Genomic DNA, 25,078 nt, shown 5'->3' with positions numbered 1-25,078 from the left:
GGGAGAGGGAGAGGGAGAGAGAGAGAGAGAGAGAGAGAGGTGGAATCTGGGTCACAATTGGGAGAGGTCCCTGGCTTTCACTTATCTAAGAGAGCAGAGCATCCCCAAGGCTACAGAGCTCAACTTGCTGACCCTACTGTGCTAGAATACAGTCAACCACACTTCAAGGCTGGAAGCATGTTAGCCGGAGAATAATAAAAACCATTCATTCATTCATGCATTCATTCATGGATTCATTCATGCATTCATTCATGCATGCATTCATTCATTCATTCATGCACTCATTCATGCATTCATTCATTCATGCATTCATTCATTCATTCATGCATTCATTCATCTATTCACTACTCCATCCATCACCTACTCATCCAATCATTTGATCTCTCCATCCATCTATCACCCACCCATCCATCAATCATCCATCCATCATCCATCCATCTTTTATTTATTCATGAAACACTGCCAGGTGTTCCTGCAAGCTCTAGACAGACTTACTCATTTAACCAGGTACAGGTCAAATAGGACCTGCGAAGATCTACAAACACTGGGCTACCTACTTAAAGATATTTTAAATCCAACGACTACATAAGCTAGCCAAGATCACGGGGACATGGGCGATAACCCTGTTTTAGACAAAGCAGGGAACACTTACGATCAAGTCCGTTCAAGTAGCGCATGCGGATCTCACAGTGGCCCCAGACGGCACTCACGACAGGATACAGCTTTTTACCCTTGAGTCCCCGAAAAGCCACTCCCATGTACTGTCCGTCCACGATGAAACTCAAGGTCCCATCATCCATGTCCAGGGCCACGAGAAACGAGTCAGGGACAATGAATGTCTCATCTGGCTCCAGAAAGGCCGGGTATGTTTTACTTGGCTGGTTCTTGCCGTCGTGGTAGAGACGGTTACGCCCCAGGTCCCAGCCCCAGGATTCATGGTTATTTCCTACAAGGGTTGTGTACCCAACAGAGTGCAAAGGGGCATCTGCTGTGGCCACTCCCACCACGGCGTGCGTGCCTCGTTGCCTCATGGCCCATGTGATCTGCCATACGTGCAGTCCACGTGTGTACCCAACTTTGCCCCTGATGGCGTCTGTGCTCTGGGCCACCGGATGCCGGTGAAAGATCAACTTGTCATCTTCCTTCACGAAGACATTGAGCGAACGGTCATTATTGTTCCAGGAGTGGAGCAGCTGGACGTCGTAGGACACGGGGGGCATGTCGAGCAGCAGGTCCAGCCGGGTGGGCTTGCAATAATCCAGACCCTGGAGCTCCTGCTTTAGAGGTCGGTATGTGGGGTCCCGCATGTCCACAGTCTTGATCCCGCCTGTGACCTTCTGACCCATGTTGGCCTTTATTTCACCTTTTCACTGACTCCCAAGGCAAACTCATCAATCTTGGGGCGCTGACTCCAGATCTCTAGTGAGGGCAGGACAGAACCCCTACGGGAGGTTGCCAGGCGATCTCCAAAGGTTGTGAAGCGCTCTGTATTGCCTAATGGGTGGAAAGAAAAACAGGAGAGTGGGTGAGCTGGGGGGCCGCAGCAGCGGGAAGATTCAAGAGAAACACGGAAGCGCACACACCCCAAGGCGTCACAGCAGCCTGGAACCCGATAACGAATGAAGTGCCCCTGTCCCTGTGCCTATGTAGTCAGTCACAAAGAGGCCATCCACCTCATAGTCTGTGTGGTGGACTTAGGGACTTGGAACTGCCCTCAACGTCCTGGGTCAGTCTCAGACAAGGGGGATGCTGGTTAGCCTCCTAGTTGGCTTTTCTCGGTCAGAAGGCCAAGGCAGCAGCACAGACCCCAGAGTGAGCCTCAGCTTACCGCCGCCTTCTTGTTCCCCTCTTCCCTGTAGAGAATGCAAAGCATGGCACAGGCAGATGAAGACACCACGCCCAGCCTTCCGTTTTCTTCTCCAGCATCGTCACTTCTCAGAGTCATGACATCAAGTGACCCAAGGGAGGGCATGCTAATGTAGAACAGGTCAATGTTGCATACGCATGCACACTCAGCCAGCTTCTACAGCCCAGAGGCCTCCACAACTCCTCGTCAGGGCCTTACCCTGCCTGGACACAAGCTATCAACAAGGCTTTCCGCAAGGCCCCCTAAGCTGGGTCCTGGATTCAGATGAACATAGAAGAGACAAGAGTCATATACTAACCCTCACATGGTTCTGGGCTAACTTGCAGAAGATCAACCAGAAGACGGCGCTTCACCATTGAGTCGTCCTGCTACAGCCTCAGTGAGGGAGGACTAACGCCATGTCACCTCTTTCCCCTCTGGCTTTACCATGTCTTGGATATGTTAGGGAGAATGGGGAAGTGGAACAAGAAGGGAGATCTCACTGGAGATCTACTTGACCTCCAGTGCGCAAAGAGATGAGGAAGAGGAGGGCTGACCTGTTGCTGTCCAGCCTTGGATCAGGGAAACCAGCAAAGGAATTGCACTCCTGGGTCTCGCTCGTGAGCTGTGCTCTCTGCCACCCAAACCCGGAGGGAGGGCTGGGAAGATGACTCAGAGGATGAAGAGTCTGCCTCACGAGTACGATTTTTTTTAAAATGTGTGTATAGCGTGTGTGTGTGTTGGACCCAGGGCCTCGTGTTGCTGGCTCAGTCAATCACTTGTGATTTTTTGCCTCAAGTTCCTTGAGTTGCTGCCCTGACTTCTTTCACTGACAAGAGTGTAACCTGTAAGCTGGAGTAAATCTTTTCCTTATCGAAATTGCTTCTCATCAGAATGTTTTTTTAAATATCACAGCAGAAATCCAATGAAAACAACCAGAAACCAGCAAATCCTATGCGTAAAAGCTCCATGTTAATTGTCTTGGGCTTCATGGACCAGATTACAAACTGTTCAACATCACCACCATAGCACACCAGCGACTATAAAAGGCACAGACGCTGACGTTCACGACTGCATGACAGTAAAACTACTTATAAAAACAGGCCAGTCCTCAGCCCACCGGCCCCTGAGCTAGATCATGGATCCCATTCTGTCACCGCTGAACAGACTTTTGGGAAGGTGGAAGCTGAGAAGCATAAGATGGGTATCAGAAGGGACCTCCTAGCAGCCTTAGAAAGAACAACCAAAGAAGTTACCTCTGAGCAGAGTATCCGCTATCTGTCTAGGTCAGTCCCACAAGCTTTTCTAGTTGTAAGATGTTACCAATGGTCTGTACACAGCCCAGTGAGTTCACCAACACTCTCACTGTACTGAGCTGCTTCCCACTCAGGCCTGTAGGGAGCTCCAGGCATGGAATGGCTATGAATGGTGAGTGTCCATTGGACAGGAGGTGTGGGAAGAAGGAGCTGGAGAGAGGGCCGGCTGGCACGCATTGAAGTGTCCACTGTATTGTGGAGTGATTCTCTCGTAAGGGGAGGCCGGGGGACATGGCCCAAGCGCTCTGTTGTATGTGTCCCAACATCTCAGCATCTGAGTCACCTTTTGAGTGGTCAGTTGCCACGGCAACCAAGAGCCACTCTTGACTCATCTTTCCTGTGTGTCCAGGTTGTTGGCTGAAGATGACACTGTTCTACTGTCTGTAGCTAGGCCACCTCCTCGCCTACATAAGGGTGACCATGCCATCCCCCTTTAAATTCTCCCCATACAGGCAGCTAGAAAGATGCTTCAGAGGTTAAAAGTAAATACTGCTCTTGCAGAAGACCCAAGTTTGATTCCCAGCCTCAACAACAGACGGTTCACAACTGTCTATAGATCCAGCTCCAGAAAACCTGGGACCTCTGGCCTCTGTGGGGACCTGCACTCTAACCCACACATCTAACTTAAAGATAAATTAGTTGTTAATATATACCCATACCAATGTACCCTCCCATTCTCACCTCTCCCTGGGCTGGAGCCCGCAGGGCATGTCCCCAGGCCTGTCTCCAAGGCTCCTCAACTCACTCAGGACGCTGTGCTTTGTACACCGACTACAATTCACTTTTGGTTTGTCCAACTTTTCCTCTGTTCATCTACAATGTGGGTGTCGCCCGTGTGTCACATGCTTATCCGAAACTCAATGGAGACAATGTCCTAGAGAGGGCTTGGCACAACTGGCATTTTACTTTGATGTTCTAGAATGTGCTCGTTCACTGAACAAAGATCACTGTGAGCCGTTGTTCCTGGTTACCACACCTGGGCCAACACAGGAACACTGCTCTGGCCGGGACCCAAGCACTGGAATGTCATCCCACAGAAGACCAAGATTAAGGACTCCACTCAACCAGAGGTCAGTGAATTTGCTTTGTGAATGGCCAGATAGTAAATATTTTAGGCTTTTCAGACAGTGTGTAAATAAATGGGTGTGGTTATATCCAATAATACTCTAAGAAAACAGAGAGCTGCATTTAGCCCATAGCCATAGTTTGCTGACTGACCTCTCTTATAAAACTGTGAAAAAACTGCTCTTCCAAAATACCTGGACATGGGGCTCAGGGTGGGGTGGGTGTGTGCCATCCATGTGTGCTGAGTGACAGGAACATGGGTGGGTCTTTACAGTGTGGTCAACACTGGACAGGACAGGCTTCATTGAGCCAGTAAGGACTCACAGTGGGTATAGTTAACAGGAAGTAGGGGACCCTGTACAGATGCTGGTTCTGGCTCACCCCCAGTTCCATCTCCTGCTGTTCTGGAAGCAAAGCAGAGGCTCAAGCTTGTCCAGTTCAAGTGTGCCACCCGAGAGCTAGGCGTCAAGTTCCCGGGGGAACAGACGGCAAGCCTCGGAGAGGTGAGAGGACTCAGCTCCCTGCCCAGGAACCACCAAGTGTCTGTTGCCTTGTAGGCTGAAACTAGTCAGACAGTAGGGAGGCCACAGTGCTGGTCTGCCATCACCAGATCCCATCAGCCATGGCACCCACAGGTGCCTACATAGACAGGCACACATGACTGTGTGCACAGGGGTACCACTGGGTGGAGTGACGTCAGTGGTCACTGAAGTGGAGGAGCAGGACAGAAGCCTAGAAGTTGGTGGCTCCTATTTGAGTCCCTTAGTGTCATGCTTAGAGAGTGAACACTGACATTCACCAGCATGTCCTTCCACACAGCACCTGCTGGGCATTCTCACACCGGTTAATCCCCAAACAAAGCCCCAGTTGGTGGCACCGTGCTTACCCTACCAAACTCTGGTCACCCTGAATACTGAACACATCCCGCTGTGCTTAGTCTCCAGGGCTGCCCTTTGCCAGCTATCACATGGTTACACTGTTGGCGATTCCCAAAGACCAGCAACACTCCTAAGAGAGGTCTGAGGAAGAGACAGACATACAGTGTCATTACCCCACCATAGCTCCTGTGAGGCAGGCAAGTGTCCCAGTTAAGAGATTATGTACACAAGTGTGCATGTGCATATTTGTGTGTCTCAGCATTTGTGTGGTCGCACGTGTGGATGTGTGTTCGAGCACGCTCTAACAGCAGGTTTGTTACTCTTATTGGGTAGCAGGGAAGACCTCCAGTCCTTCCCTCAGCAATGTTTTTCTCCTGGTAAAATCAGATTAAAGATCAACTAAGGATGTGGGGGGAGGTAAGCATCAGCAAAGGGTGAGCGGGCTGCTTATGAGGGAAAGGATATTGTCTTGCACAGTAGCCTAGAACTTGGTGAGTCACGAAAGAGAAGTGTCTCTTGTTCGGAGTCTGAATTCTTGCTTTAGAGTCAAGAGCTGTCAATGACAGGGGCTCTGTGACATGAAAGCTACCTGGATAATTACTCAGGAAATGCTGCCGACGCCACCGGAGCAGCTTCACGGTCACACAGGCCGGTCATTCCCCTACTGCCACCAATGATGCTGGGTGGGATGTGTGGCTGGCTAGGGATGTGTGGCTGAACCTAAGCACACTGACAAGGGGCCAGGCTTGGGACAGATGCCACGGCTATGAGAGGGACATCCTAGGTGAACCCCAGTTTTTCCTCAGTTCTCACCTTCCTGCTCTTGGGATCCCAGATCAACCCGTGCTCCAATTCCAGTCACAGTCTGGAATGGAAGAGACCTAGCCCCAAGAACACGGTGGGACCTTCCTATCTCTGGCGGGAGGGTGGGGTGGGTAAGAAAAACACAGACAGGAAGCAGAGCCGGGAGCACAGCATGCAGGAGCAAAGGCACAGGCCCTGAGGGCTGATGTCTGATTCTGACAGGCCAGTTCTAAAGCTCACACACACACACACACACACACGCACGCACACGCACGCACACGCACGCGCACGCACGCACGCACACACGCACGCACGCAGACACATGCACAGGCACACGCACACATACGAACTCACTCATGAAGGCACACACATGCACACAGACATATGCACACACAAGTACACACACATGCACAGGTACACACATACTCGAGCATACATACAGAGGCATATGTGCACACATGCATGCACACTCGCACAGGCACATGCACACTCACACGCAGATGAGTGCACACACAAGGCACACACACACATGCACACACGCGCACACACACACATACACACATGCACAGGCACACATACACACACATACATACACACACACTCACACACACACACACATATCCACAAGCCTCACCCTATATTTCTTTACATTAGAATGAATCAGATCAGAAGCGCAGGAACTAAGGAAGGGGTGTCTGCATCCGCTAGACCACACTAAACCCTGTGGTTTAAATTTCTTCCGTCTTCCTTTAAGGAAGAAATCCCACCCCTCCCCCACTCCTGCCACACACAGAGTTGGGGTCACCGACAAGTTCCAGGTTCACTTCAAAAAGCAACCATGGCTAGAGGTGGAAACTTAGGTTAGATGGCCGGGGTCACCAGGAACCCAGCAAAGGAGGCATCTGCAATAGACTTTCAAATGCACAGCTTAGTTCTAACAAGACAGGAACTTCCTGAAGCCTTGGCTTCCCATGGGCAGCCTTCAGTCAAGGGCTCTTTATTGTTATCCAAGACATCATGGAGGACAGAGGAGAAAAGCTTGGCAGGGAAATATCCGCTAGTGTGAAGAACAGAACCCCAACCAGGACAACCTTCTCTTGGGCGGGGGCATGGCACACCTCCAACCAGGTGCCAAATATTCAGGAGTCTTATGTGAGGCTCACCGCCCCCAGCGGGTCTACACACGGGAGCGTCAGATGAAGACATTTCGTGCGGTGTGAGCCCTGGAAATGAGGCATCTTGGGATAGGCTGCAAAATCATCCCGTGAGGCTGTTAAAGTGGATCACAGGAACGTGCAGTGTGTGTTCCCATCTCCAAAGGCGCAGGTACAGAGAAAGACCGAGAAGAATAAACGTCGAACATCTTACAGTGGCCACCCTGGGACAGTGCTAGGAAAGACAAGGCACGTTCACTTTCGATTCGTTGAGTTTCGTGATTGACAGAAAAGTGGAATCAAAGATAAGAATGGCAGTCAAGCTGCAAGGCTGTCTCAAAGAAACCATTATTTCTGCAGTCGATTCTCCAGAGTGCCATTACACTTTCCAGACTTACTCTGTCCACTGAAAATGGAGCAGTTGTCTATCGCCACTTGCCCCCAAACACATGGCTTTAGTCTACAACTCAGCCAGGTGGGCTCTGCTCGAGCCCCATCCCTGTCAAGGGCCTCGTAATGCCATCTCCATAAAACCCGGGGCTGCTCTGGCCTCAACAGTAATTCTAGAGAGGACGGGGAAGAAGAATGGGGACCTCGGAGGGAGACATCTGTGGGAACAACCTCCAGCACTTGGGACTTCTGAACTTGCCAGCATCAACCTGGAACCCTACCATGTCCCCTCAGCAAATGATATGGCCCCTCAGACCTCACTCCACCTCCCACTCCACCACCACCTGAGTGCTTTCAGATGGCTTGGCCCAAGAATCCCACTTCTTCTGAAAACTAGCCTTTTACTGTAGAAGGCGCTGCCAAGGGGACTGAGGGACCGAGTATGGGAGTGGACAGAGGAGGGCCACCAAGGAGGAAGCAGACACACACCCACCTCCTGAAGCTAGGCTTGCCCTCCGTACCCCTGACCCCAGAACAGTAAAACCATTGTTTTGACACGAGATGGAGAAAGAATGAAATTCAGGATGTGGAACGAGGTGACCTATTTATAAAACCTCCTTTCACCTGAAGATCAAATAGGCTCCCTCCCTCCTGCGGCCTCCCTGCCTCACACCTCAGTGGTTGCAGCCCAGGGTTTTGCAAGAGCAATATGCCCGAGGCAGAACAGCCTGTTGTTATAATATTACCGTGCAGCCTCTGCAAGCTGGCTGGGCCACCGTCTGATCGCCTGCCCCAGCTTAGCCTGTTCATTAGGGTTCACTGCTTCCTCCAGCCCGAGGAACACAGACGGCAGGGAGGGTTGGGCAATGAGAGAGCTCAGGGCGCAATACCAGCAGAAGCTGGTCTACAGAACAAGGGTGCTGTCTCTGCTGTGACACCTGGCCTGCCCGTGGGCCTGTCATCTCCCACCTCGGCCACTTGAGAGGCCTTCTCAGGCAGGGGGATAAAATTAAGTCTCTGGCCCTAGAACCATCAGAGAGTATCGAGCCCTTCTGGGAAGTTCTGAGAGGCGATTTTGGAAAGAAAAATCCCACATAGTCCAGAGCTCTAGCCTCTGGCTTCAAAAGAGCACAGTGCACCTGCCGCAGACACCTACAGAAGGGTCCAGATGACTCACCACACTTTCAGAAAGGGCTTGAAGCAGTTGCTTTGCACCCCTGGGAAATCAGCGAGACATTCATACAGAGACCAGAAATTAAAATAACAGTTAGCGTGTAGTCTAGTTAGAGCTGGAGGGCTATGGTCTGCGACTCACTCAGAGAAGACCTGCCGCAGAAGGGGCAGCCACAGCATGGCATGTGTACTTTAGTGACAGTGGGAAGAGTCTAGACTCTAGGTCACTGGTTCTCTCGGCCTAGGGGAGTCAGTCACAAACTGGGCTGCTAGTGCTGGCACAGAGAGAGCTAAGTGCTTCCCACAGCAGCATCGGAGAAGCAGGGGGAGCTACCGAAGGATTCCACAGAGAAAGGCTCTGGCTGCCCCATACCCTATACTCTTATCAGCTCCAGAGGAAAGCAGAAGATGGGGTGCTGGAGGTAGGTGCCTACAGCCCCCAAGTCGGCCCTCTTGCCTGGAGAAGACTCCCCAGGGAAACAATCCCAGGGTCCCTCTTGCCTGGTTCCCCACCAGGCTGGCTCCAGGGCTGCCTGATCTGAGAGTAAGCTAACAGGTTTGAGATTTCCTCTTTAACAGTGTGACTCTTTAACAGTAGTTCATTCTCACCCCCCCAAAAAACTTTGGCTCCCAGAGCCCCCACCTCACAGCCATCTTTCATAGAAGATGCTGAAGATCCCATCGACCTGCCTCTAGGCCTCCTGGTCTTTGCACCTCACAGTGTCAGGCTGAGGTGCCGAGGAGTTTCTGCCTGGCTAGTTTGTCAAACAGACTTCCAAAGGACTGCTGCCAGTGAACTTGGACAGCAGTCTAAGAGGAACTAGGGAGCAGCCTCAGCACTGGTCCCTGGTGGGATTTCACAGAACTGACAGGAGGCCTGGGAGAGGCCAAGTCCCCAGGTCCCACAGGCAGTGGGGAAAGCAGGGACTTTAATGTCTCAGATTCCTGTAGCCTCCAGGAATTTTCTTATCTGTCCCTGGCCTTCTTGTTCCAACCCCGTTAGCCTGGAAAGTCCTAAGACCTCTAAAGGGGAGGCCCCAGAAAGTCCAAAGGTGACAAGTGAATTAATCCTATACTTCAGACAAGCTGTATGTAGACTCTGGGGAGCAAATTCCCATGTACTAGTTTGTCACACGCAGGAAAGTACAGGAGGGAGAAAATGACCTTTTGGCCAGTCTATGGGTAGACTACCCCTCAGCTGTCCAAAATGCTGTTGGCAAGCAAGGTTCTGGCTCACACCCACAATTCCGGCATCAGAGGTGGAGACAGGAGGATTCCGAGTTGGAGGCTAGCTACAAGCAAGTTAGCTAACTTTATCTCAACAAGGCAAAACAACAGCAAAGCTGTCATTCTCTGGCAAATAAATAGAAAAGAACCAGGACCGTTAAAGTACGCTGTGTTTAGCACGAGGGATGAATGGTGACCCCTGCTTTTGAATCTCCTCATTTTGTTGTCTCGCTGTTGATACAAACGGTAAATGGACCAGGTGCCTACCAACAGTCGATGTGATTTATGAACAGCAGTGCACACATGCCATGCAGCAGTACTTAGCCGTGGACCAAGCAGTGTCCTGGTATACGCTACACGGTGGGTGGACCTGGAAAACCTTATGCCACCTGAGAGAAGCCAGACACAAAAGGTCACACAACCTGTGATTCCAGCTTGTAGAACGGATAGATCAGGAGAATCCACTCAGACCAAAGCAGACTGCAAGGGGGCAGTAAAAGGTTTCAGGGAGCAACTGCTGGTAGACCGGACCTCTTGATAAGGGACCCAAATGTTAGGGAACTAAGTGGTGTGTGTGTGTGTGTGTGTGTGTGTGTGTGTGCCAGGTGCCACCAAATTGTCCTTTTTAAAAAAAGAATATCGGGTTGGCAAGATGGCATTTCTTCACAACTTGAGTTTAGTCACAGGACCCCCAAATGAGAGAACTGATTCCAAGTTGTCCTTTGACCTCCACTTGTATGTACTATAGCACACACACGCATGCACACACATGAATGTATGCAAGCATGTGCACACACATACACATGTGCTCAAACACACACACACACACACACATACTCTAAATGTAATTCTTAAACATACAGGTTATGTGGACCAGGGAGATAGCTCAGTTTATAAAATGCTTGTCACACCAGCATGAAGACCATCATCCAACTCCCAAAACCCATGTACAAAGCCACGCATGGTGGCATATCCTTGTAACCCCAGCTCTGGGGGCAGGGAAGAACCCTGGGGATTCTCGGGCCAGCCACTCCAGCCTGATCAGTTTGCCCTCGGCTCCAGTAAGAGGTCTTGTTTCAAAAAGCAAAGTAGAGAGAGGTCCTGAAAGATAACACCAAAGTGGGCTGACCCACATTGTCACATATGTGTCTTTGATCCATGCAGGTGCACCCCACCACACTTGTAAACACACAAAAAGGTTAATCCTATGCTATCTGAAGGAAGCCCAACTGAATGGAAGCATGCACCTTTGCACGCCCATGATGAAAGCAGGATGGGGTGGGGCGGAGACGCAAGGTTGAAGGACACCCAGAACCTACAGGGACCTGGCTGACTGAACACCGGCTTGCAGCCAGTGCTTCACACCTTCCACAGCTAATAGTGCTCAGATGTGGGAGTTAAGAGCCTTCGAGAGAGTCTGCTTGCTGTAATCCTCTGTCCCTGCACACACACACTATTTTTTTTTCTCCTCTGCAAAAGCAAAAAAGTGCTGAGCTTGGCTTGGCAGCTTTGCATCCTTGAGCAGGCACCTGTGGATCAAGTTTCTCTGGAGAAATCTGGACTGTTTGCCTGTAGTATCTCCCGCCTGCGCCCAAACAGAAGTCTGGGGAGTGGTGACCAGCACACCCAAAACTCCAATCGTGTAAGGATGCTGGCATGGGAGAAGCACTGCTAGAAGCACGGGTGGCCCGGCAGGCAGGAGGCCGGCTCACACGCTCCAGTGCCTACTTTCTCACAGAGCAGGTCCACAGCCCGAGGCATCAAGCATTGGCAAGGACCCCATTTTCTGATATCAGGAAACCATCCTGGCTGCTCAGCTCCTGCTTGCTCCCCCCTGCTGATGCTATCTTGGCCTGGCCGCCAGCAATGCTACACCACAGGACTCCTGCCCACACCCTGGAGGCCCCACACTGATGCTAAGTGGGACCTGGCCTGTCCCCACATGCAAACTCGTTCTAATGGACAAAGTGATATGTTCTTGGAACATCACCACAGCTTGAGCACAGCCCAAGCACCTCAGGCAGGTGCCATCATTTCCCATAGACTGTTTCTAGCTGGGCTGGGCCCCAGTCAATCAAGGGAGACTGGTTTAACCAAGTGCAGAGGGCATATGCAGTCTGGAGTTGGGCTGTCAGTCATCGACTTCTGCTCCACAAGCTCGGTGACCGTATTTCCTCAGCTGTCCTAGCTTTGGGTCCCTTATCCACTGTTGGTTGGTTAGAGGACAAAACATAGATCCTACCAGAAGCTCAGCATTAAATGAACAGCCAGGGCCAGAGAGATGAAAGGGATTTGCCACCAAACCCAAGGACCTGAGTTTGAGTTCTGTGACCCACACAGTAGGAGAGAAATGACCTTTACACCTGCTCCATGGAATTGTGTATAGTAATTTCCTCCAGAGATTCAAACATTCCACCCTGCAGGGAACCTCCTTAAGCAGGAAGGTAAACAACTCAAAATGGTGTCAGGAAGTCCCTGAAACTGACCAGAATCATTAGGCCCCTCCCTGCCAGCAAGCACTAAAAGCTCAGAGTCCTCATTTCAGAAAGCTGAAATGCAAAGACTCTGAGTCTAGATCAGCTGCCTAGAAGAGGTTAAGACCAACTGGGCCACCTGAAAAGGATACTCTCCAACCCATTGTGCTGCCCGAAGGCTGTGCAATGAACTCAAGTTCCCAGCTTTGTGAGCTGTCACTCATGCTAGGGTGGGCTTTGGTGATGCAGGTGTCGAGTCAATTCTGCCCCTTTAAGTGACCCTTCACCCATATTCCTGGAAGTGACTCCAATAAAATTTACTGGTTTATCAAGTTGGACTTTGGTAGCATTGGTACTTTGGTCTGTCATGGATTCCCTATGTGGGGTGAGTAGGCGTGTACATTGCATCTCCTCCCCAGGAAAGGTCTTGGCACACAAGAAGCATGTACGTGCTTACACACATGCATATCAACCAACCAATAAACAAACACTAAAAACATGAGCAGATAATGCTGGAGATACATTTCCAATGTAGTGGGGGGGAGGGAAAAAAGAGCAGAGGGGTGTGTTTCCTGAGACAGGGATTCAACACAAACATGCAGATCCATCCCTTATCTCGAACTCAGTTATCTTGGTAAAGAAGAGCAGCTTGGAGAGGTTGTGACTTAGCTCTGTGGCTACCTTGGGCCACCTTGAACAGCCACAGAGCCCCTGGGGACTTTACCCAGTGTCTGGGAGAGGAGGGGCCCTTTCTTTCCTCTGCTCCCTGAAGCCAGGCAGCCGAAGCCTGAGGATCAGGAATGTTTCTTAGGAAAGCAATTTGGATCTGGGGACTGTCTTTCCCAGTTCTTACTTCTTGAAAATGGGGGAAGGGGACACTGGCCGCGTAGCCATTTAGTGGGCTGACCCAGAAGAGCAACCGGTGGAGAGAAGAAAGAGGCTGCTTGTCCCAACAGTCAGCTCATCCTTGGGACATAAACAAGCCCAGGACTGGCCACTTTACGTAGCCCAGCTCCTGCCACCCCAGGTATACACACAAGACTCAGATGTATATTTTACACTCTGGCCTTGCTGGCAAGAGCTCTGGAGACAGCTAGCCTGAGGCATGTGCTCAGCAGGCTGGGTTTCCCACGACCTAAGATCAGTAGCAGCACGCGTGTCACCTTCACATGCATGTCCCTGCCTCCTGAAGGGGGATGCAGGAGGCCTTGGCACATCGCAGCTGTGCAGCTGCAACCAGGCCAACTGCGGGATACCCCTCCTCAGGACCCCGCTGCAAGCCTTCCTGTCAGACTCAGATTTCCACAGCTGGAGCTGGACCACAATCCCTGCTCCTACCAAAGGCAGCTGGGCTCTACTGCTGCCTGCGTTTCCGTTCCCCTATCAAAAGCCTCTCTTTTCTGCTGAGGCGACAAGACCTGCCAACAAAACAAGCCTCTGGGACCTGCTTTTGCGTAACACAGCTACAATGAATCACTGAGGCCTAATGGTATAGGCAGCTGGGCCGGTGGCAGAGACCTGTGTGAAAGTTACACAGGATGCTCAGCCCCACTCCCTGCATCCCATCTCTCCTGATTGACAGCTCCCTCTCCAGGCCCCCAAACGGAAAACCAGACAGCATGGAAATCCTGCATGTGGTGCAGTGTGACTCCTTCATGGCCGAAACACAGGCACGCTGTCACTTTATAAAAGGAGGGGACCAGTCACCTGGCTTGCCCTACACCTTGTGACATCCAGCAAACACCATATGCATGTCAGGAGCTTGATGAGCCTCAGGTCCCACCCTACCTACTCACTAATGGGACCTGCCTCAGGTGATGCATGCTCAGGTGGCTTGGGGCTGTCAGGGTGGGCTCTTTGGGAGGTGGAGGCTTACAGGAAGTACATTAGGAGGACACTAGGTAGTGGTTCTCAACCTGGGGGGGGGGGGTTAAATAACCCTTTCACAGGGTGGGGAATCACCTACGACAATTAGAAAAAACGCAGATATTGGGATTCTTAACAGTAGCAAAATTACAGTTACAAAGTAGCAACAAAAATAATGTTATGTTTGGGGGTCACCACAACAGGAGGAGCTGTCTTAGAGGGGTCCCAGCATTAGGAAGGTTGAGAACCCCCGCTCTAGATGAAGCGCTGCATCCCCCTCCAGGAAGTTGATCCTAAAACCGTGTGACAGAGGGGGCAGACAATGTTGAGAGACTCTTTTGCCAGACCCATACAGGTGGGCAGGGTGGGGCACATAAAACAGAAGGCAGTGGTCACTGGGATCTGGGAGGACAAGTCATGGGGACAGCACCCCAGGCTGCTCCTCTAGTCAGCCACCATCCTTCCCTCTGTCTGCCTCAGGCTTCAGACATTCTGTTGGGGTCTTCTACTTCAAATATCAGTTAGACAGGCAGATCCTGAGACCTCGTGGTCCCGTGCCTGCTATAAAAATTCTCTGCCCTTGAACGAACCACACTCAGTTGCAGCCCTCTTCTCAAGGTCTGCTCTGGTTGCTCTGGCTCCATAGAGCCTTCCCTGGTTGGTGTCCATGGCTGTCTGCAGCTGCCTTGCATAGCCATGTCCCCCTCCGATCTCTCCCTGGGATGACCTCAGGACCCTGGGCCTGAAGGAACCTAGGCAGGCGGTCAGTCACAACCCTGCATCTTGGTTGAAGTCCACGAGCCTGTCCAAGACCTGCCCACATGCGGCCAGCCAGCAAGTGGCCTCACAGTCTCCCCAACACCTACCACAAAATCCAGAGTTCTGGAATGTTCCAGGCAAGTGCCTTGGAGAAAAGCCAGGAGTAAAGTCGGTGGGTCTTCACCACCGGGGGTAGGATTTGAGTACAGTGAAGGCAGCACTGGGCTGCTGAGACCTGGGTATCCTCCTTAATATGGCTGCCACACAGGCTTCCCAGGCCTGCCGTGTCTGAGCTGCCTGGATCAGTCCTGGCCAGAGTCAGCTCCACCGTCACCAAGGGGAAACGGCCCTTGGTTACCACTGGCCTAACACAGAAGGCAAAACAAACACGAAGGCCTAGCAGGCCTCTCTCCTCACTGCTGGGAACAATTACAGGGTAATCGGCAGCAGTTTAAGGGCCCTCCAAGACTGGAGGCTGCGAGCCAGAGGGAGGCCAGTAGGTAACTCATTCCCTTCCTATGCCTCTGCATATTTCCCAAGACCTAAGGTCCCCTCTGAACCCCACTCAGAAAGACACAGGAACACACTGGAGCCCCAGTAACTGCAGAGTCATGGCCAACACAGGACACAGCACAGAGCACTGAGCCAGGTTTGCAAAACTGTTTTCCACCAGTAAGCTTGGCAGGTGCAGGGGTGATGTCCCATCAGAAGGGATTACCAGAAACCCCAGCCAAACAGGGGCCAGGCTGAGGGTGGGCACAGTCCTCATAAATCCTGCCAGCCGTGACCCACCACTCCCATCTCCCCTGCTCCCCCGAACAGCTCATCATCAGATGAATAGACTCACCATTAAAGAAGAAAAGCTATTTCCCACCAGACCCCAGCCAAACTTGGCAGGAGAGGAGCCAAGACGCCACCAGAGCTCCGCACCGTCCTGTGGGCATTGTGGGGTAGGCTTCAGGTGCAGCCAGCATAATTCAGGTGATGGTCCCAATGCCCTTCTGTCTCAGCACATCCAGAACCTTCCCCTCAGTCCCATCTTCTTCTGGGATGGGATCTCTCCCACGCAGGGATACCCTACTGTCAGGGTCTTGGGATACCATAAGTAGACACTGGAGGAATGCTTACACAGAAATAGGAGGGACCTGAGAGCATATCTCATCCCTCCTCAGACTCTCACCCCAAGTCTCCAGGTCTGCTCCCTGCAGTGGGGTGACATGCAGGGAGAAAGAAGTGTTGATCAATCCCCCACCGATTCCTTACTTTCTGGGTTTCCATGTGAGCTTGCTTGCTCTTGTCTGCAGTCTGACTAAGGGAGGTGGGATAGCCTAGTGCTGCATGGGGTGAGAAGGGCATGACCTTGGACAAGGTCCAAATCTTTGTTAATATAGGAGTCACCATAACACCTCGGAGACCCTCTTAAATATTCCCCCAGCCTCAGGCTCGCTTGGACCTGTGGCTCCTGAGCCTCTCTGGATCCATGTTTATCTCTTGACCACGGTCATCAGCCTACATCGGCTTCAGGGGAAAGAAACAGAGAGACAGGGAACAGGAAGGAGACAGAATGAGTGTGAGGCAGAGACGGGGGAGGTTCCAAGATGGATACCGACAGGTGTCACTGCCCCCTCCCTGCCACCAGTGTATATGCAACCTGGAACCCCACTCTGAGCATCGTAAGGACATAGTCCTCATCCCCACTCTCAACTCTGTCCTACTTTCTCATCCTCCCATCCCCCACCCCCATAGTGTTTTATTTTCATACTCCAAGGAAGTCTCATGGTAAAAAAAAATATTAATAAAAATAAAAAAATAAACACTGCACTTACCAGCCAGGCTGGGGGGTCTGCCTTGGAGTAGTCCCTGTCTTTAAAAGCAGAGGCCCTACCTCACTGAGAGCCAACTTACTTTTTGGACTCAACCCCTAGTCTTTGCTTGTCTTAGAGGGACTTGAGGTCCCACTGTTCCCTGGTCCTGTCCCAGTCACAGACGGGAAGGCCATTGAACTTAATAGCAGGGGTCAGAGTCTTAGATTTTGATACTATTGGGCTGAAATTTTAAACAGTGCATTCCAGGGATAATTAGCCAGAAGCTATCAGAAGCTTCCACTCCCTTGATTTAGCCTGAGTCAATGGAAAAGTTACTTAGAATACAATGACATGTAGGGTGAGAATATGAAACACTATCTGGGGCCTGATGGCAAGGACACTGGGGCTGTGACACAACAGGGTGCATGATTGGACACTGGGCAGCAGCCAGACAAGAGGCAGGGAAGACACCACACATCAGAGCCCCTCCACAGGCACGCTCGATGCCCCCTGTTTCCGTATGGGAACCAGAAAGCGCTATAAACAGAGAGCCAATGCCCTCTCCCTACCAAGTGGTTGGTTTCATTACCTATTGCAACAGGCAGGGAAGGGTAGCACGTCCATAAACATGGTGACTGGTGTCGTTTTGGCATGTTACATTGAAGGCTCTGCCAGAGTCAGCCATTTAAGCCGTCTAAGCCAGCTTGGAGATGGGAGCTGGTATTTAGTCATGTGCTTGAAAAGTCATCAGAAAGGGCTGGTCCATCATCTTCTGCCTCTCCTTCCCTCCTCCTCTCCCTCTCTTTCTATTTTCCTTCTCTTTTGCTTTGGGCAAAGCAGGTTAAGAACCAAGACAGGGCTAGGGAGATGCTTACTTGGTAAAGCTCTTGCCTTAGAGCAGAAAGACTTGATTTGATGCTCCAAGGCTTTCTAGCTGGCTACCTAGTCCACTTGGAGAGCTCCAGGCCAGTCCAAGAACGTATGTCAATAAACAAGATGGGGCTGGCAAGATGGCTTAGCGGGTAAAGGCACTTGCTGCCAACACTAATGACCTAAGTTCAGATCCTAGATTCCACATGGTGGAAGAAGAATGGTGGCTCCTACAAATACACCCTTGAACTCTTATCTCTACAAATACAGTGTGAGCATGCACACACACACAAACACACACAAACACACACTCTCACGCACATGCACATGCACACACACTAAATGACTTAAAAAATACCACTGGGTGTGGTGGTACATGCCTTTAATCTCAGGACATGGGAGGCAGAGGCAGTCAGATCTCCCTAAGTTCAAAGCCATCCTGGTTACATAGCTAGTTCCAGGACAGCCAAAACGACTAGAGAGATCTTGTCTCAAAATCAAACAAACCCAACAAGCAAACAACAACACAAGGTAGCTGGCAGCTGAGGAACCATTTGAGTGAGTCCTCTGGCCTCCACGCACACAGATACACACATAAGAACCAGGAAAGATGAGTTGGGCAGTATCTAAGTAGGTGCCTTTTAGGGAAACAACCCGAAACGACTCCACCGTCAGCATGCTTGGACTCATTTCTCACTGCAAAAGGGAGAAGATTAAATACCAGCCCCAGCCCCAGAGGCTCCTGAGATAACCAGAGCGGATCATGAATGTGCAGGGAGAGTCCAACAATTCCCAGAACACAGGAGGTCCTTCAGCAACGCCACGGATCTTACACAGCTCTCCGTGGGGGTAGTCTAGAGGATTAATGGGTGACGTGTGCTTGCGCATGGGATGATGGATACCACTGTTTACCCGGCATCCGTGTGGTTAAATCGTAACACAGCATACTCAGCTGTGTGAGTCCCACACTGTTAAAGCACAAAGCTGCCTTAAGGTCCACCCAACCATGGGGCTGGAGAGATGACCCAGCGAGCAAGAGAAAGCACTACTCTTGCAGAGGACTGGGTTCAGTTACCAGCACCCCATGTCTGGTGGTGGCTCACTAGCATCCATGGCTACTGCATACATGTACACACATATACTGCATACATGTACACATATACTGCATACATGTACACACAATTTTAAAAATGAAAATATTCTTTTTAAAAAATGGCCATCTATTCATTCAGAATGCTTTGTTTGTAAATGCAGTCATGGTGAGAAACACTAAGAATGACCATGTAATCTCATAATTCCATGTGGGGTACATGTCTCCTGGCTACAGCTAGTTCTCACCTCTGTGACACAGCTCTCTTTCGCCTTTAAAAAAAAGTCTCTCTCTCTCTCTCTCTCTCTCTCTCTCTCTCTCTCTCTCTCCTTCTCTCTCTTCCTCTCCCTCTCCCTCTGTGTGTGTGTGTGTATGTGTGTGTGCACGCAAGACAGAGAGACAGAGACATGCAGAGAGAGAGACAGACAGAGAGAGAGAGAGGTTGGTGGAGGTGGACACACGCATCACGGCACATGTGCTGGGGTCAGAGGACAACTCCGTGGAGTCAGCTTTCTCCTGCCTCTAGGCAGCTCCTGGAGATTGAACTGAGACCCTCAGACGTGTATGTCAAGTACTTTACTGATAGAGACTTCTCATAGGCCCCTTCCTTTTTTCTCTCTTCATTCAGTCTGTGACCAGCCCATGGGATAGTACCACCCACATTCAGGTAAACTCTCCTTTCGTGGTTAAACCTCTCTGGACCAGAGCCAGAGGTGTGTTCCCATGGCAATTCTAACCCAGTCGGGCTGATAATGACGACGAACCATCACAACTCTGCCCTATGCCCACACGGCATTCAGGAACATCGCTACTGAGCTGTAACGGTCCTCCTCTGACATACAGTCTCATTTTCATCTTATAATGCAAAATGAACTTAGTCTATTCCTGAAAGTCCCCACAGTCTTTAACAGTCCCAATACAACTCCAAAACCAAGGTCTCTTCCAAGACACAAGGCAACGTCCCATCTATAAAATCAAAAAGCAACTTATATATCCTCCAACACACAGTGGCACAGAATAAACATTCCTGATCCAAAGCGGGGGAGATGGGGAGGTAGGATGGAAGTACCAGACCAGAGCAAGACTACGACTCAGACTCAGAAGGGCCAACGCCAGCCTCCTGGAACTCCGTACTTGGCCTCTGGAGCTTGTGGTGGTTAGTTCCTCCCTGCTGTTACCTATAGCACACATAGACTCTTGGACCAGCTCTACTCCATGCCTGCAGCTTCCCTCAGCAGATGTCCTCTCTTCTTAGCACCTCCAATATATCTGGGGTCTCTTCACCTTCGTAGGTTCACGCAATGATCTCTCAAGGCCTCCCTCCAAGGAATCTAAGCCTGCCGAGTACTGCCTCGCTGTCTGGAACCTTGGTACAAGCCTCTATGACTGACTCGACTCTTCCATGCCTGCACAGTTAACACCACTGAATGACAGTGCCGAGTTCTGCTGTCCGCTCAAGGTGTAACCTAGTCCCTTTGGACCATAAACACAGTAGCCTTTCTGTGTGTCTTTAAGGCTGAGCCTGGGAAAATGCTTTCTGAGGAGGCCATTTTGGAGCAGGGCACCCCTTCATCTCCATTTTCACTTCCGGTTCTATCCTTCCAAACACAGCTACTATTGTTACAAGACGGAGCCTTCAGTGTGAGGGGGGTGGGGGATGGAACATCTTGAGCTAAGGGTGGTTTCCTCTTGTCCCCGAGCAGAACATGTCGTTGATGACGGTCATCTCCTTAACAATCACAGTTGCCTTTCTCCACACCCTCCATACACACATCTTTAAACTCTGTCACACACCTTTCTGGGCCAAATGTCACATCCCCCCACCCCTCTGCTCCCTTTGCTGCTCTTTGTCACTGCAGACCTGGATAAGAGCTATAAGTAATAACCAGGCTGCGGTCTGAATGTACTAATCTGCTGAGATTGCTTCTGCCAAATGAATTAGCCAGTTACCTTTACGTCACACTCAAATGCCCAGGACATAGGTAGAGTGTAGCCAGATTTTGTTGCCAGAATAACACACGAATAGCTTCCAGCCAGTCTCAGTAGATTATTTGTTCTCTGTGAAACCTAAGCAGGGTTTCCACTGTCCACGCTTCTTTCTGCATTCTTCCAAACTCTCACGGGAACCGGTCTGCGCACAGCATTCTAGCACATGGTTCCAAATTCTTCCATGCCCCCCCCCTGCAAACTAGTTTTAAAGGCCCAGGAACCACATGGTCAGGTTAATCATAGCAAGAGCCCCGCCTCCACAGCACCAATTCTCTGGATTAGTCTTCTTGCTGCTGTGTCAGAACACCCAACAAGAGCAACATACAGAAGGGTTCATTTTGGCTCACAGACTGCGGGTACAGTCAGTCCATCACGGCGGAAAGGCACGGGAGCAAGAGCATGAGGTGTCTGGTCACGTCTTGTCTGCAGTCAGGAAGCTAAGAGGTGAATGCTGGTGCTCAACTCACCTTTTATTCAACCCAAGAGCACACAGCCCACGGGGTGTACCTGCCAACATTCAGGGTGAGTCTTTCCTCTTTAGTTAACTTCTCTGGAAATGCTTTCATACACACACCCGGAAATGTGTATCCATGGTGATTCTAAATCCAGTCCAATTAACAATAAAGATTGATCACCACAATGTCCAGAAGAGTGGAAAGCCTGTCTAGCCGTTACAGCCACGGCAGGAGAAACCCGAGTGTCTGCTGTAATCTATACACACAGTGAGGTGTAAATCAGACTTAAAAGGGCAGGGAAGTCTGACACCTGTGTCAAGAATGAACCTTGGGAATATTTTGGGAAATGAAATAAGTCACAGGGCTAGAGAGATGGCTCAGTGGTTAAGAGCACTGACTCTTCTTCCTGAGGTTCTGAGTTCAATTCCCAGCAATCACATGGTGGCTCACAACCATCTGTAATGGGATCTGATGCCCTCTTCTAGTGTGTGTCTGAAGACAGCGACAGTGTACTCATATGAATAAAATAAGATAAAAAAAAGAAAGAAGTCACAAAAAGACAAATACAGTATGTTCTCACTTCTGTGTGGTCCCTATTAGGACGAATTCAGAGACTGGCGCAGATCAGTGAATGTCGGGGCTCAGGGTCGAGCAATGGAGGGCGGAGGTTACATAGGACAGACTTCCAGTTGGGGAACATGTAAACACTCTGGAGATGGGTAGTGGGGACAGCGTCATGACAGCATGCATACCATCATGGCCCCCACTGAGCTACCTTTACATACATACGTTTATGTGCTGGTTTACTGTATGGGGTTGTGTGCACGCCTGTGAAGACCAGTGTACACCGTGTGCGAATTTCTTCTCCCTTCCACACATGGCTCCAGGTACTGAGCTCCTGGAATCAGGCTTAGCAGCCAGAGCCTCTGCTCTCTGAGGCATCTCACAAGCCCCAGCTTATCTTAAAAATGGTAAGGTGCTGGAGATTCGGTTCAGTGGTAGAGCATTTGCCCGACCACTGAGGGTGAAGACTCAGGTTTGAGCCTGAGACTCAAATACTACATTTTAGGCTCTCTATATTTGCCACAAACAATAGTTGTGTTTTTTTTTTCATAAGAAAATAAAAGAAAAACCTGAGGCACGGAAGTCTAAAAGTCATGAAAGAAGAAGCTCCCCCATCCTGGTATCCTGGGACAGACGCTCAAAACTGCTAAGAAACGTGGCCTATTGCCTACGACAGTCCCTTGTGTCTCTTTAAGCTGCTCAATGGCCACTGCTGAAAGTCCTCCCTAGAGCAGCCCTGCTGTAAAGGACACTGGCTGTTTGGTGAAGGGTCCTCAGGGCTCTTCCTTCCTATCGTGATTCCCAGACTGCATCTGGGTCCAGTCTAGGCCATTCCAGGGAGCACATGTGCTTACAAGCTGCAGGCCTCACCAAACAGACAGGAGACTAAACTGACAAGAAATAGAAGCGGTGGGGCATGGGGGGCATGCAGACTAAGACATTAAAAACCAAGCCTCAAGGAGCTAAAAGCTCCCGTCTCTCCTGGGCCCCAGGGCTCCTTTGTTGGGAAGACATTGGACAGAGCATCACCCAGGACCACGTATCTGGAAACCAGCTTGGAGACATGTGGGTATCACTGGTGCTCAACACACCCACTTGTTGGTGAAGAGAAAGTCAAGCTAAGTGTGGTGGCATATGTCTGAAATCCCAGCACTTGGGAGGCTGAGGGACAAGGAGTTTGAGGCCAGCCTCCATTTATATAGTGAGCTCAAGACTGGATTACATGAGACGCTGATGCATAAGATAGACAAACAAACAAACAAACAAACTAAAGTTAAGTCAGGGCCTGAAAGCCTAGGAGAGGGGTCTGAGTCCCAAGATGACCTGTATCCCAGTACACTCCTGCCCACACTTCCTGTGGCTTCTGTTCTCTTCTGTACTCAGCTTATAGAAGCATGCTACTCAGGTCCAGCCCTTAAGTGCCCTTCAAGGTTATCGATTCCTAATCAATACATTGAACGGGCCTAAGAAAAGCATCTTCAGTACCTCTCAACCTCATCTGGGAAGCCTGCCATGTCCTTGACACAGATGCTGTCCTCTCCATGATATACACTCCTCACTGCCCCACCCCGGCAACTCTGCAGGTGGCTGCTGTCCCTCGACTTCTGTCACCCTTCTGCATTGGTAGCTCAGGAAACAACCTTTCTCAAGTTTGTCCTCAAACAACATCTCCTAAGGACTCGCTTCCATCCAAACATGAATGCCTTCCTTCTTGCTGGGTATCCCTCACACCTCATGCCAGGTGTGAGCTCCCTCTGACAGCACAGTTCAAGCTGGTCCCCTCTCTGCCCACCAGAGTCCTCACTTGTGAAGCTACTTGGGGGGGGGTAGCTCTTGACACACTTGCTCCTCATTCTGCTAAGGCAGGCATCATGTGGTCCGAGGATGTAAATAGTCCACTCAAAAAAATCTCACATGGCGAACAGACTTGCTTGAAAAGATGCTCATGTGCAAGTTGACAGGGGAACCCCAAATTGAAATGAGACATCACTGTACATATGCCAGATTTCTAGAGCCCAGACAGATCCAGCCTCCACCGGGGGAGTCGAGGAGCTAGCACTAGGTAGTTTGAATAGGGAAACAAACTGTCAATCAACCCGGAAGTTCCACTCCTGGTACTCAAGCAATAAAATTACAGCTCCAGGACACAGTGGGCCTGTGGACCTGTTGGTTACAAATGGCTGTCCTTTGCAGTGTACCACCATTGTCAGGAGATGGACAACCTTGTGTCTGCCTATCCAGCCTGTAAAGTTTGCTGGCCCTTGATTGATTGAGACCTTTGGTAATGGCCAAATTTTCTCCCAAACTTGAGTCTTCCGGGACCAGGCTCCAGCGGGAGGACCAGCTGCATGTAAAGCAAAGAGGGGTGGCACCAGCTGTTAGCTGCTCTGCCCACAGCCTCCCTTCCCTCGGTCTGGCCTGTCCTTCCCTGTAAGATGCATCTCTCCAAACTTCTTAGGACACTCCCAGACATTCATTCTCTTCACGACCCAGAGCTTCATTTGCACCAGAATTCACCATCCTTCTTCAATTTCTATGCCTATTTGGCAAAGAGTGTCCATTTTTAAACAATCACTCCCAAAAGACATAAACTGACACATATTCTATACTTATAATATTGCTACAGCCACAAAGACTGAAACACACACATACACACACACACACACACACACACACACACACACACAAATTAAACTGGCATAGACAGAAATAAAATTGTATTTTTAGCCGGGCGGTGGTGACGCACGCCTTTAATCCCAGCACTTGGGAGGCAGAGGCAGGCGGATTTCTGAGTTCGAGGCTAGCCTGGTCTACAGAGTGAGTTCCAGGACAGCCAAGGCTACACAGAGAAACCCTGTCTCGAAAAACCAAATAAATAAATAAATAAATAAATAAATAAATAAATAAAAAATTGTATGTTCCTGTGGGTCATCCTGTGACTGTTAGGAAGGCATGGAGGGTCACCCAGCTTACACATGAGCATAAAGGCCATGTTTGATTCTCAGCCGAGAAACAACAGATTCACCTAAGAACAAGAAACCACCATTACCCAGCCCTGAAACACTTGCCCCAACGCAAGACCCTCGGATGAGGGAGGGGAGTGACTTTGGGACTTGTTACCTCCTAGAAGGCTGGTCAGGGTTGCAGGCAGAAAAGGCCTGGAGAATGTTCCAGTTATTCCCCTCCCCCTAGGGTCCCCTTCTCCCATAATTAACAAGCTCTATATTACATCCAAGGGGATTTTTATGTTCTGACTCAAAAGCAATATCGTCTTTGAAACTCAACCAAAGTAGACTAAACTTTAGGGATGAGGAAAGCCCCTTGGAAATTCGGGCTGACTCTATCTGTTCAGC

At 50.4% G+C, this 25,078-nt stretch overlaps 1 protein-coding gene across 2 annotated transcripts in view; it reads right to left on the bottom strand.

The window, feature by feature from the left end:
- The window catches only part of Spsb1 (splA/ryanodine receptor domain and SOCS box containing 1), a 60,030-nt gene that overhangs the window by 9,670 nt on the left and 25,282 nt on the right, over positions 1 to 25,078 (bottom strand). The window contains exons 1-2 of one of the 2 annotated variants that reach the window (XM_028757862.1): positions 16,779 to 16,831; positions 653 to 1,494 (exon numbers count right to left, since the gene is read on the bottom strand). In XM_028757862.1, the coding sequence (XP_028613695.1) occupies positions 653 to 1,346 (694 nt within the window). In that variant the 5' untranslated portion in view covers positions 1,347 to 1,494; positions 16,779 to 16,831. Of the gene's footprint in view, positions 1 to 652; positions 1,495 to 16,778; positions 16,832 to 25,078 lie in introns of those variants that run through there. The other variant, XM_028757861.1, reaches the window with a different exon arrangement.

The sequence above is a fragment of the Grammomys surdaster genome, unplaced genomic scaffold (assembly GCF_004785775.1).
Source record: "Grammomys surdaster isolate TR1022 unplaced genomic scaffold, NIH_TR_1.0 126185, whole genome shotgun sequence".
In the NCBI taxonomy this organism is placed as follows: Eukaryota; Metazoa; Chordata; class Mammalia; order Rodentia; family Muridae; genus Grammomys; species Grammomys surdaster.
This window is presented reverse-complemented; position numbering and strand designations above follow the sequence as displayed.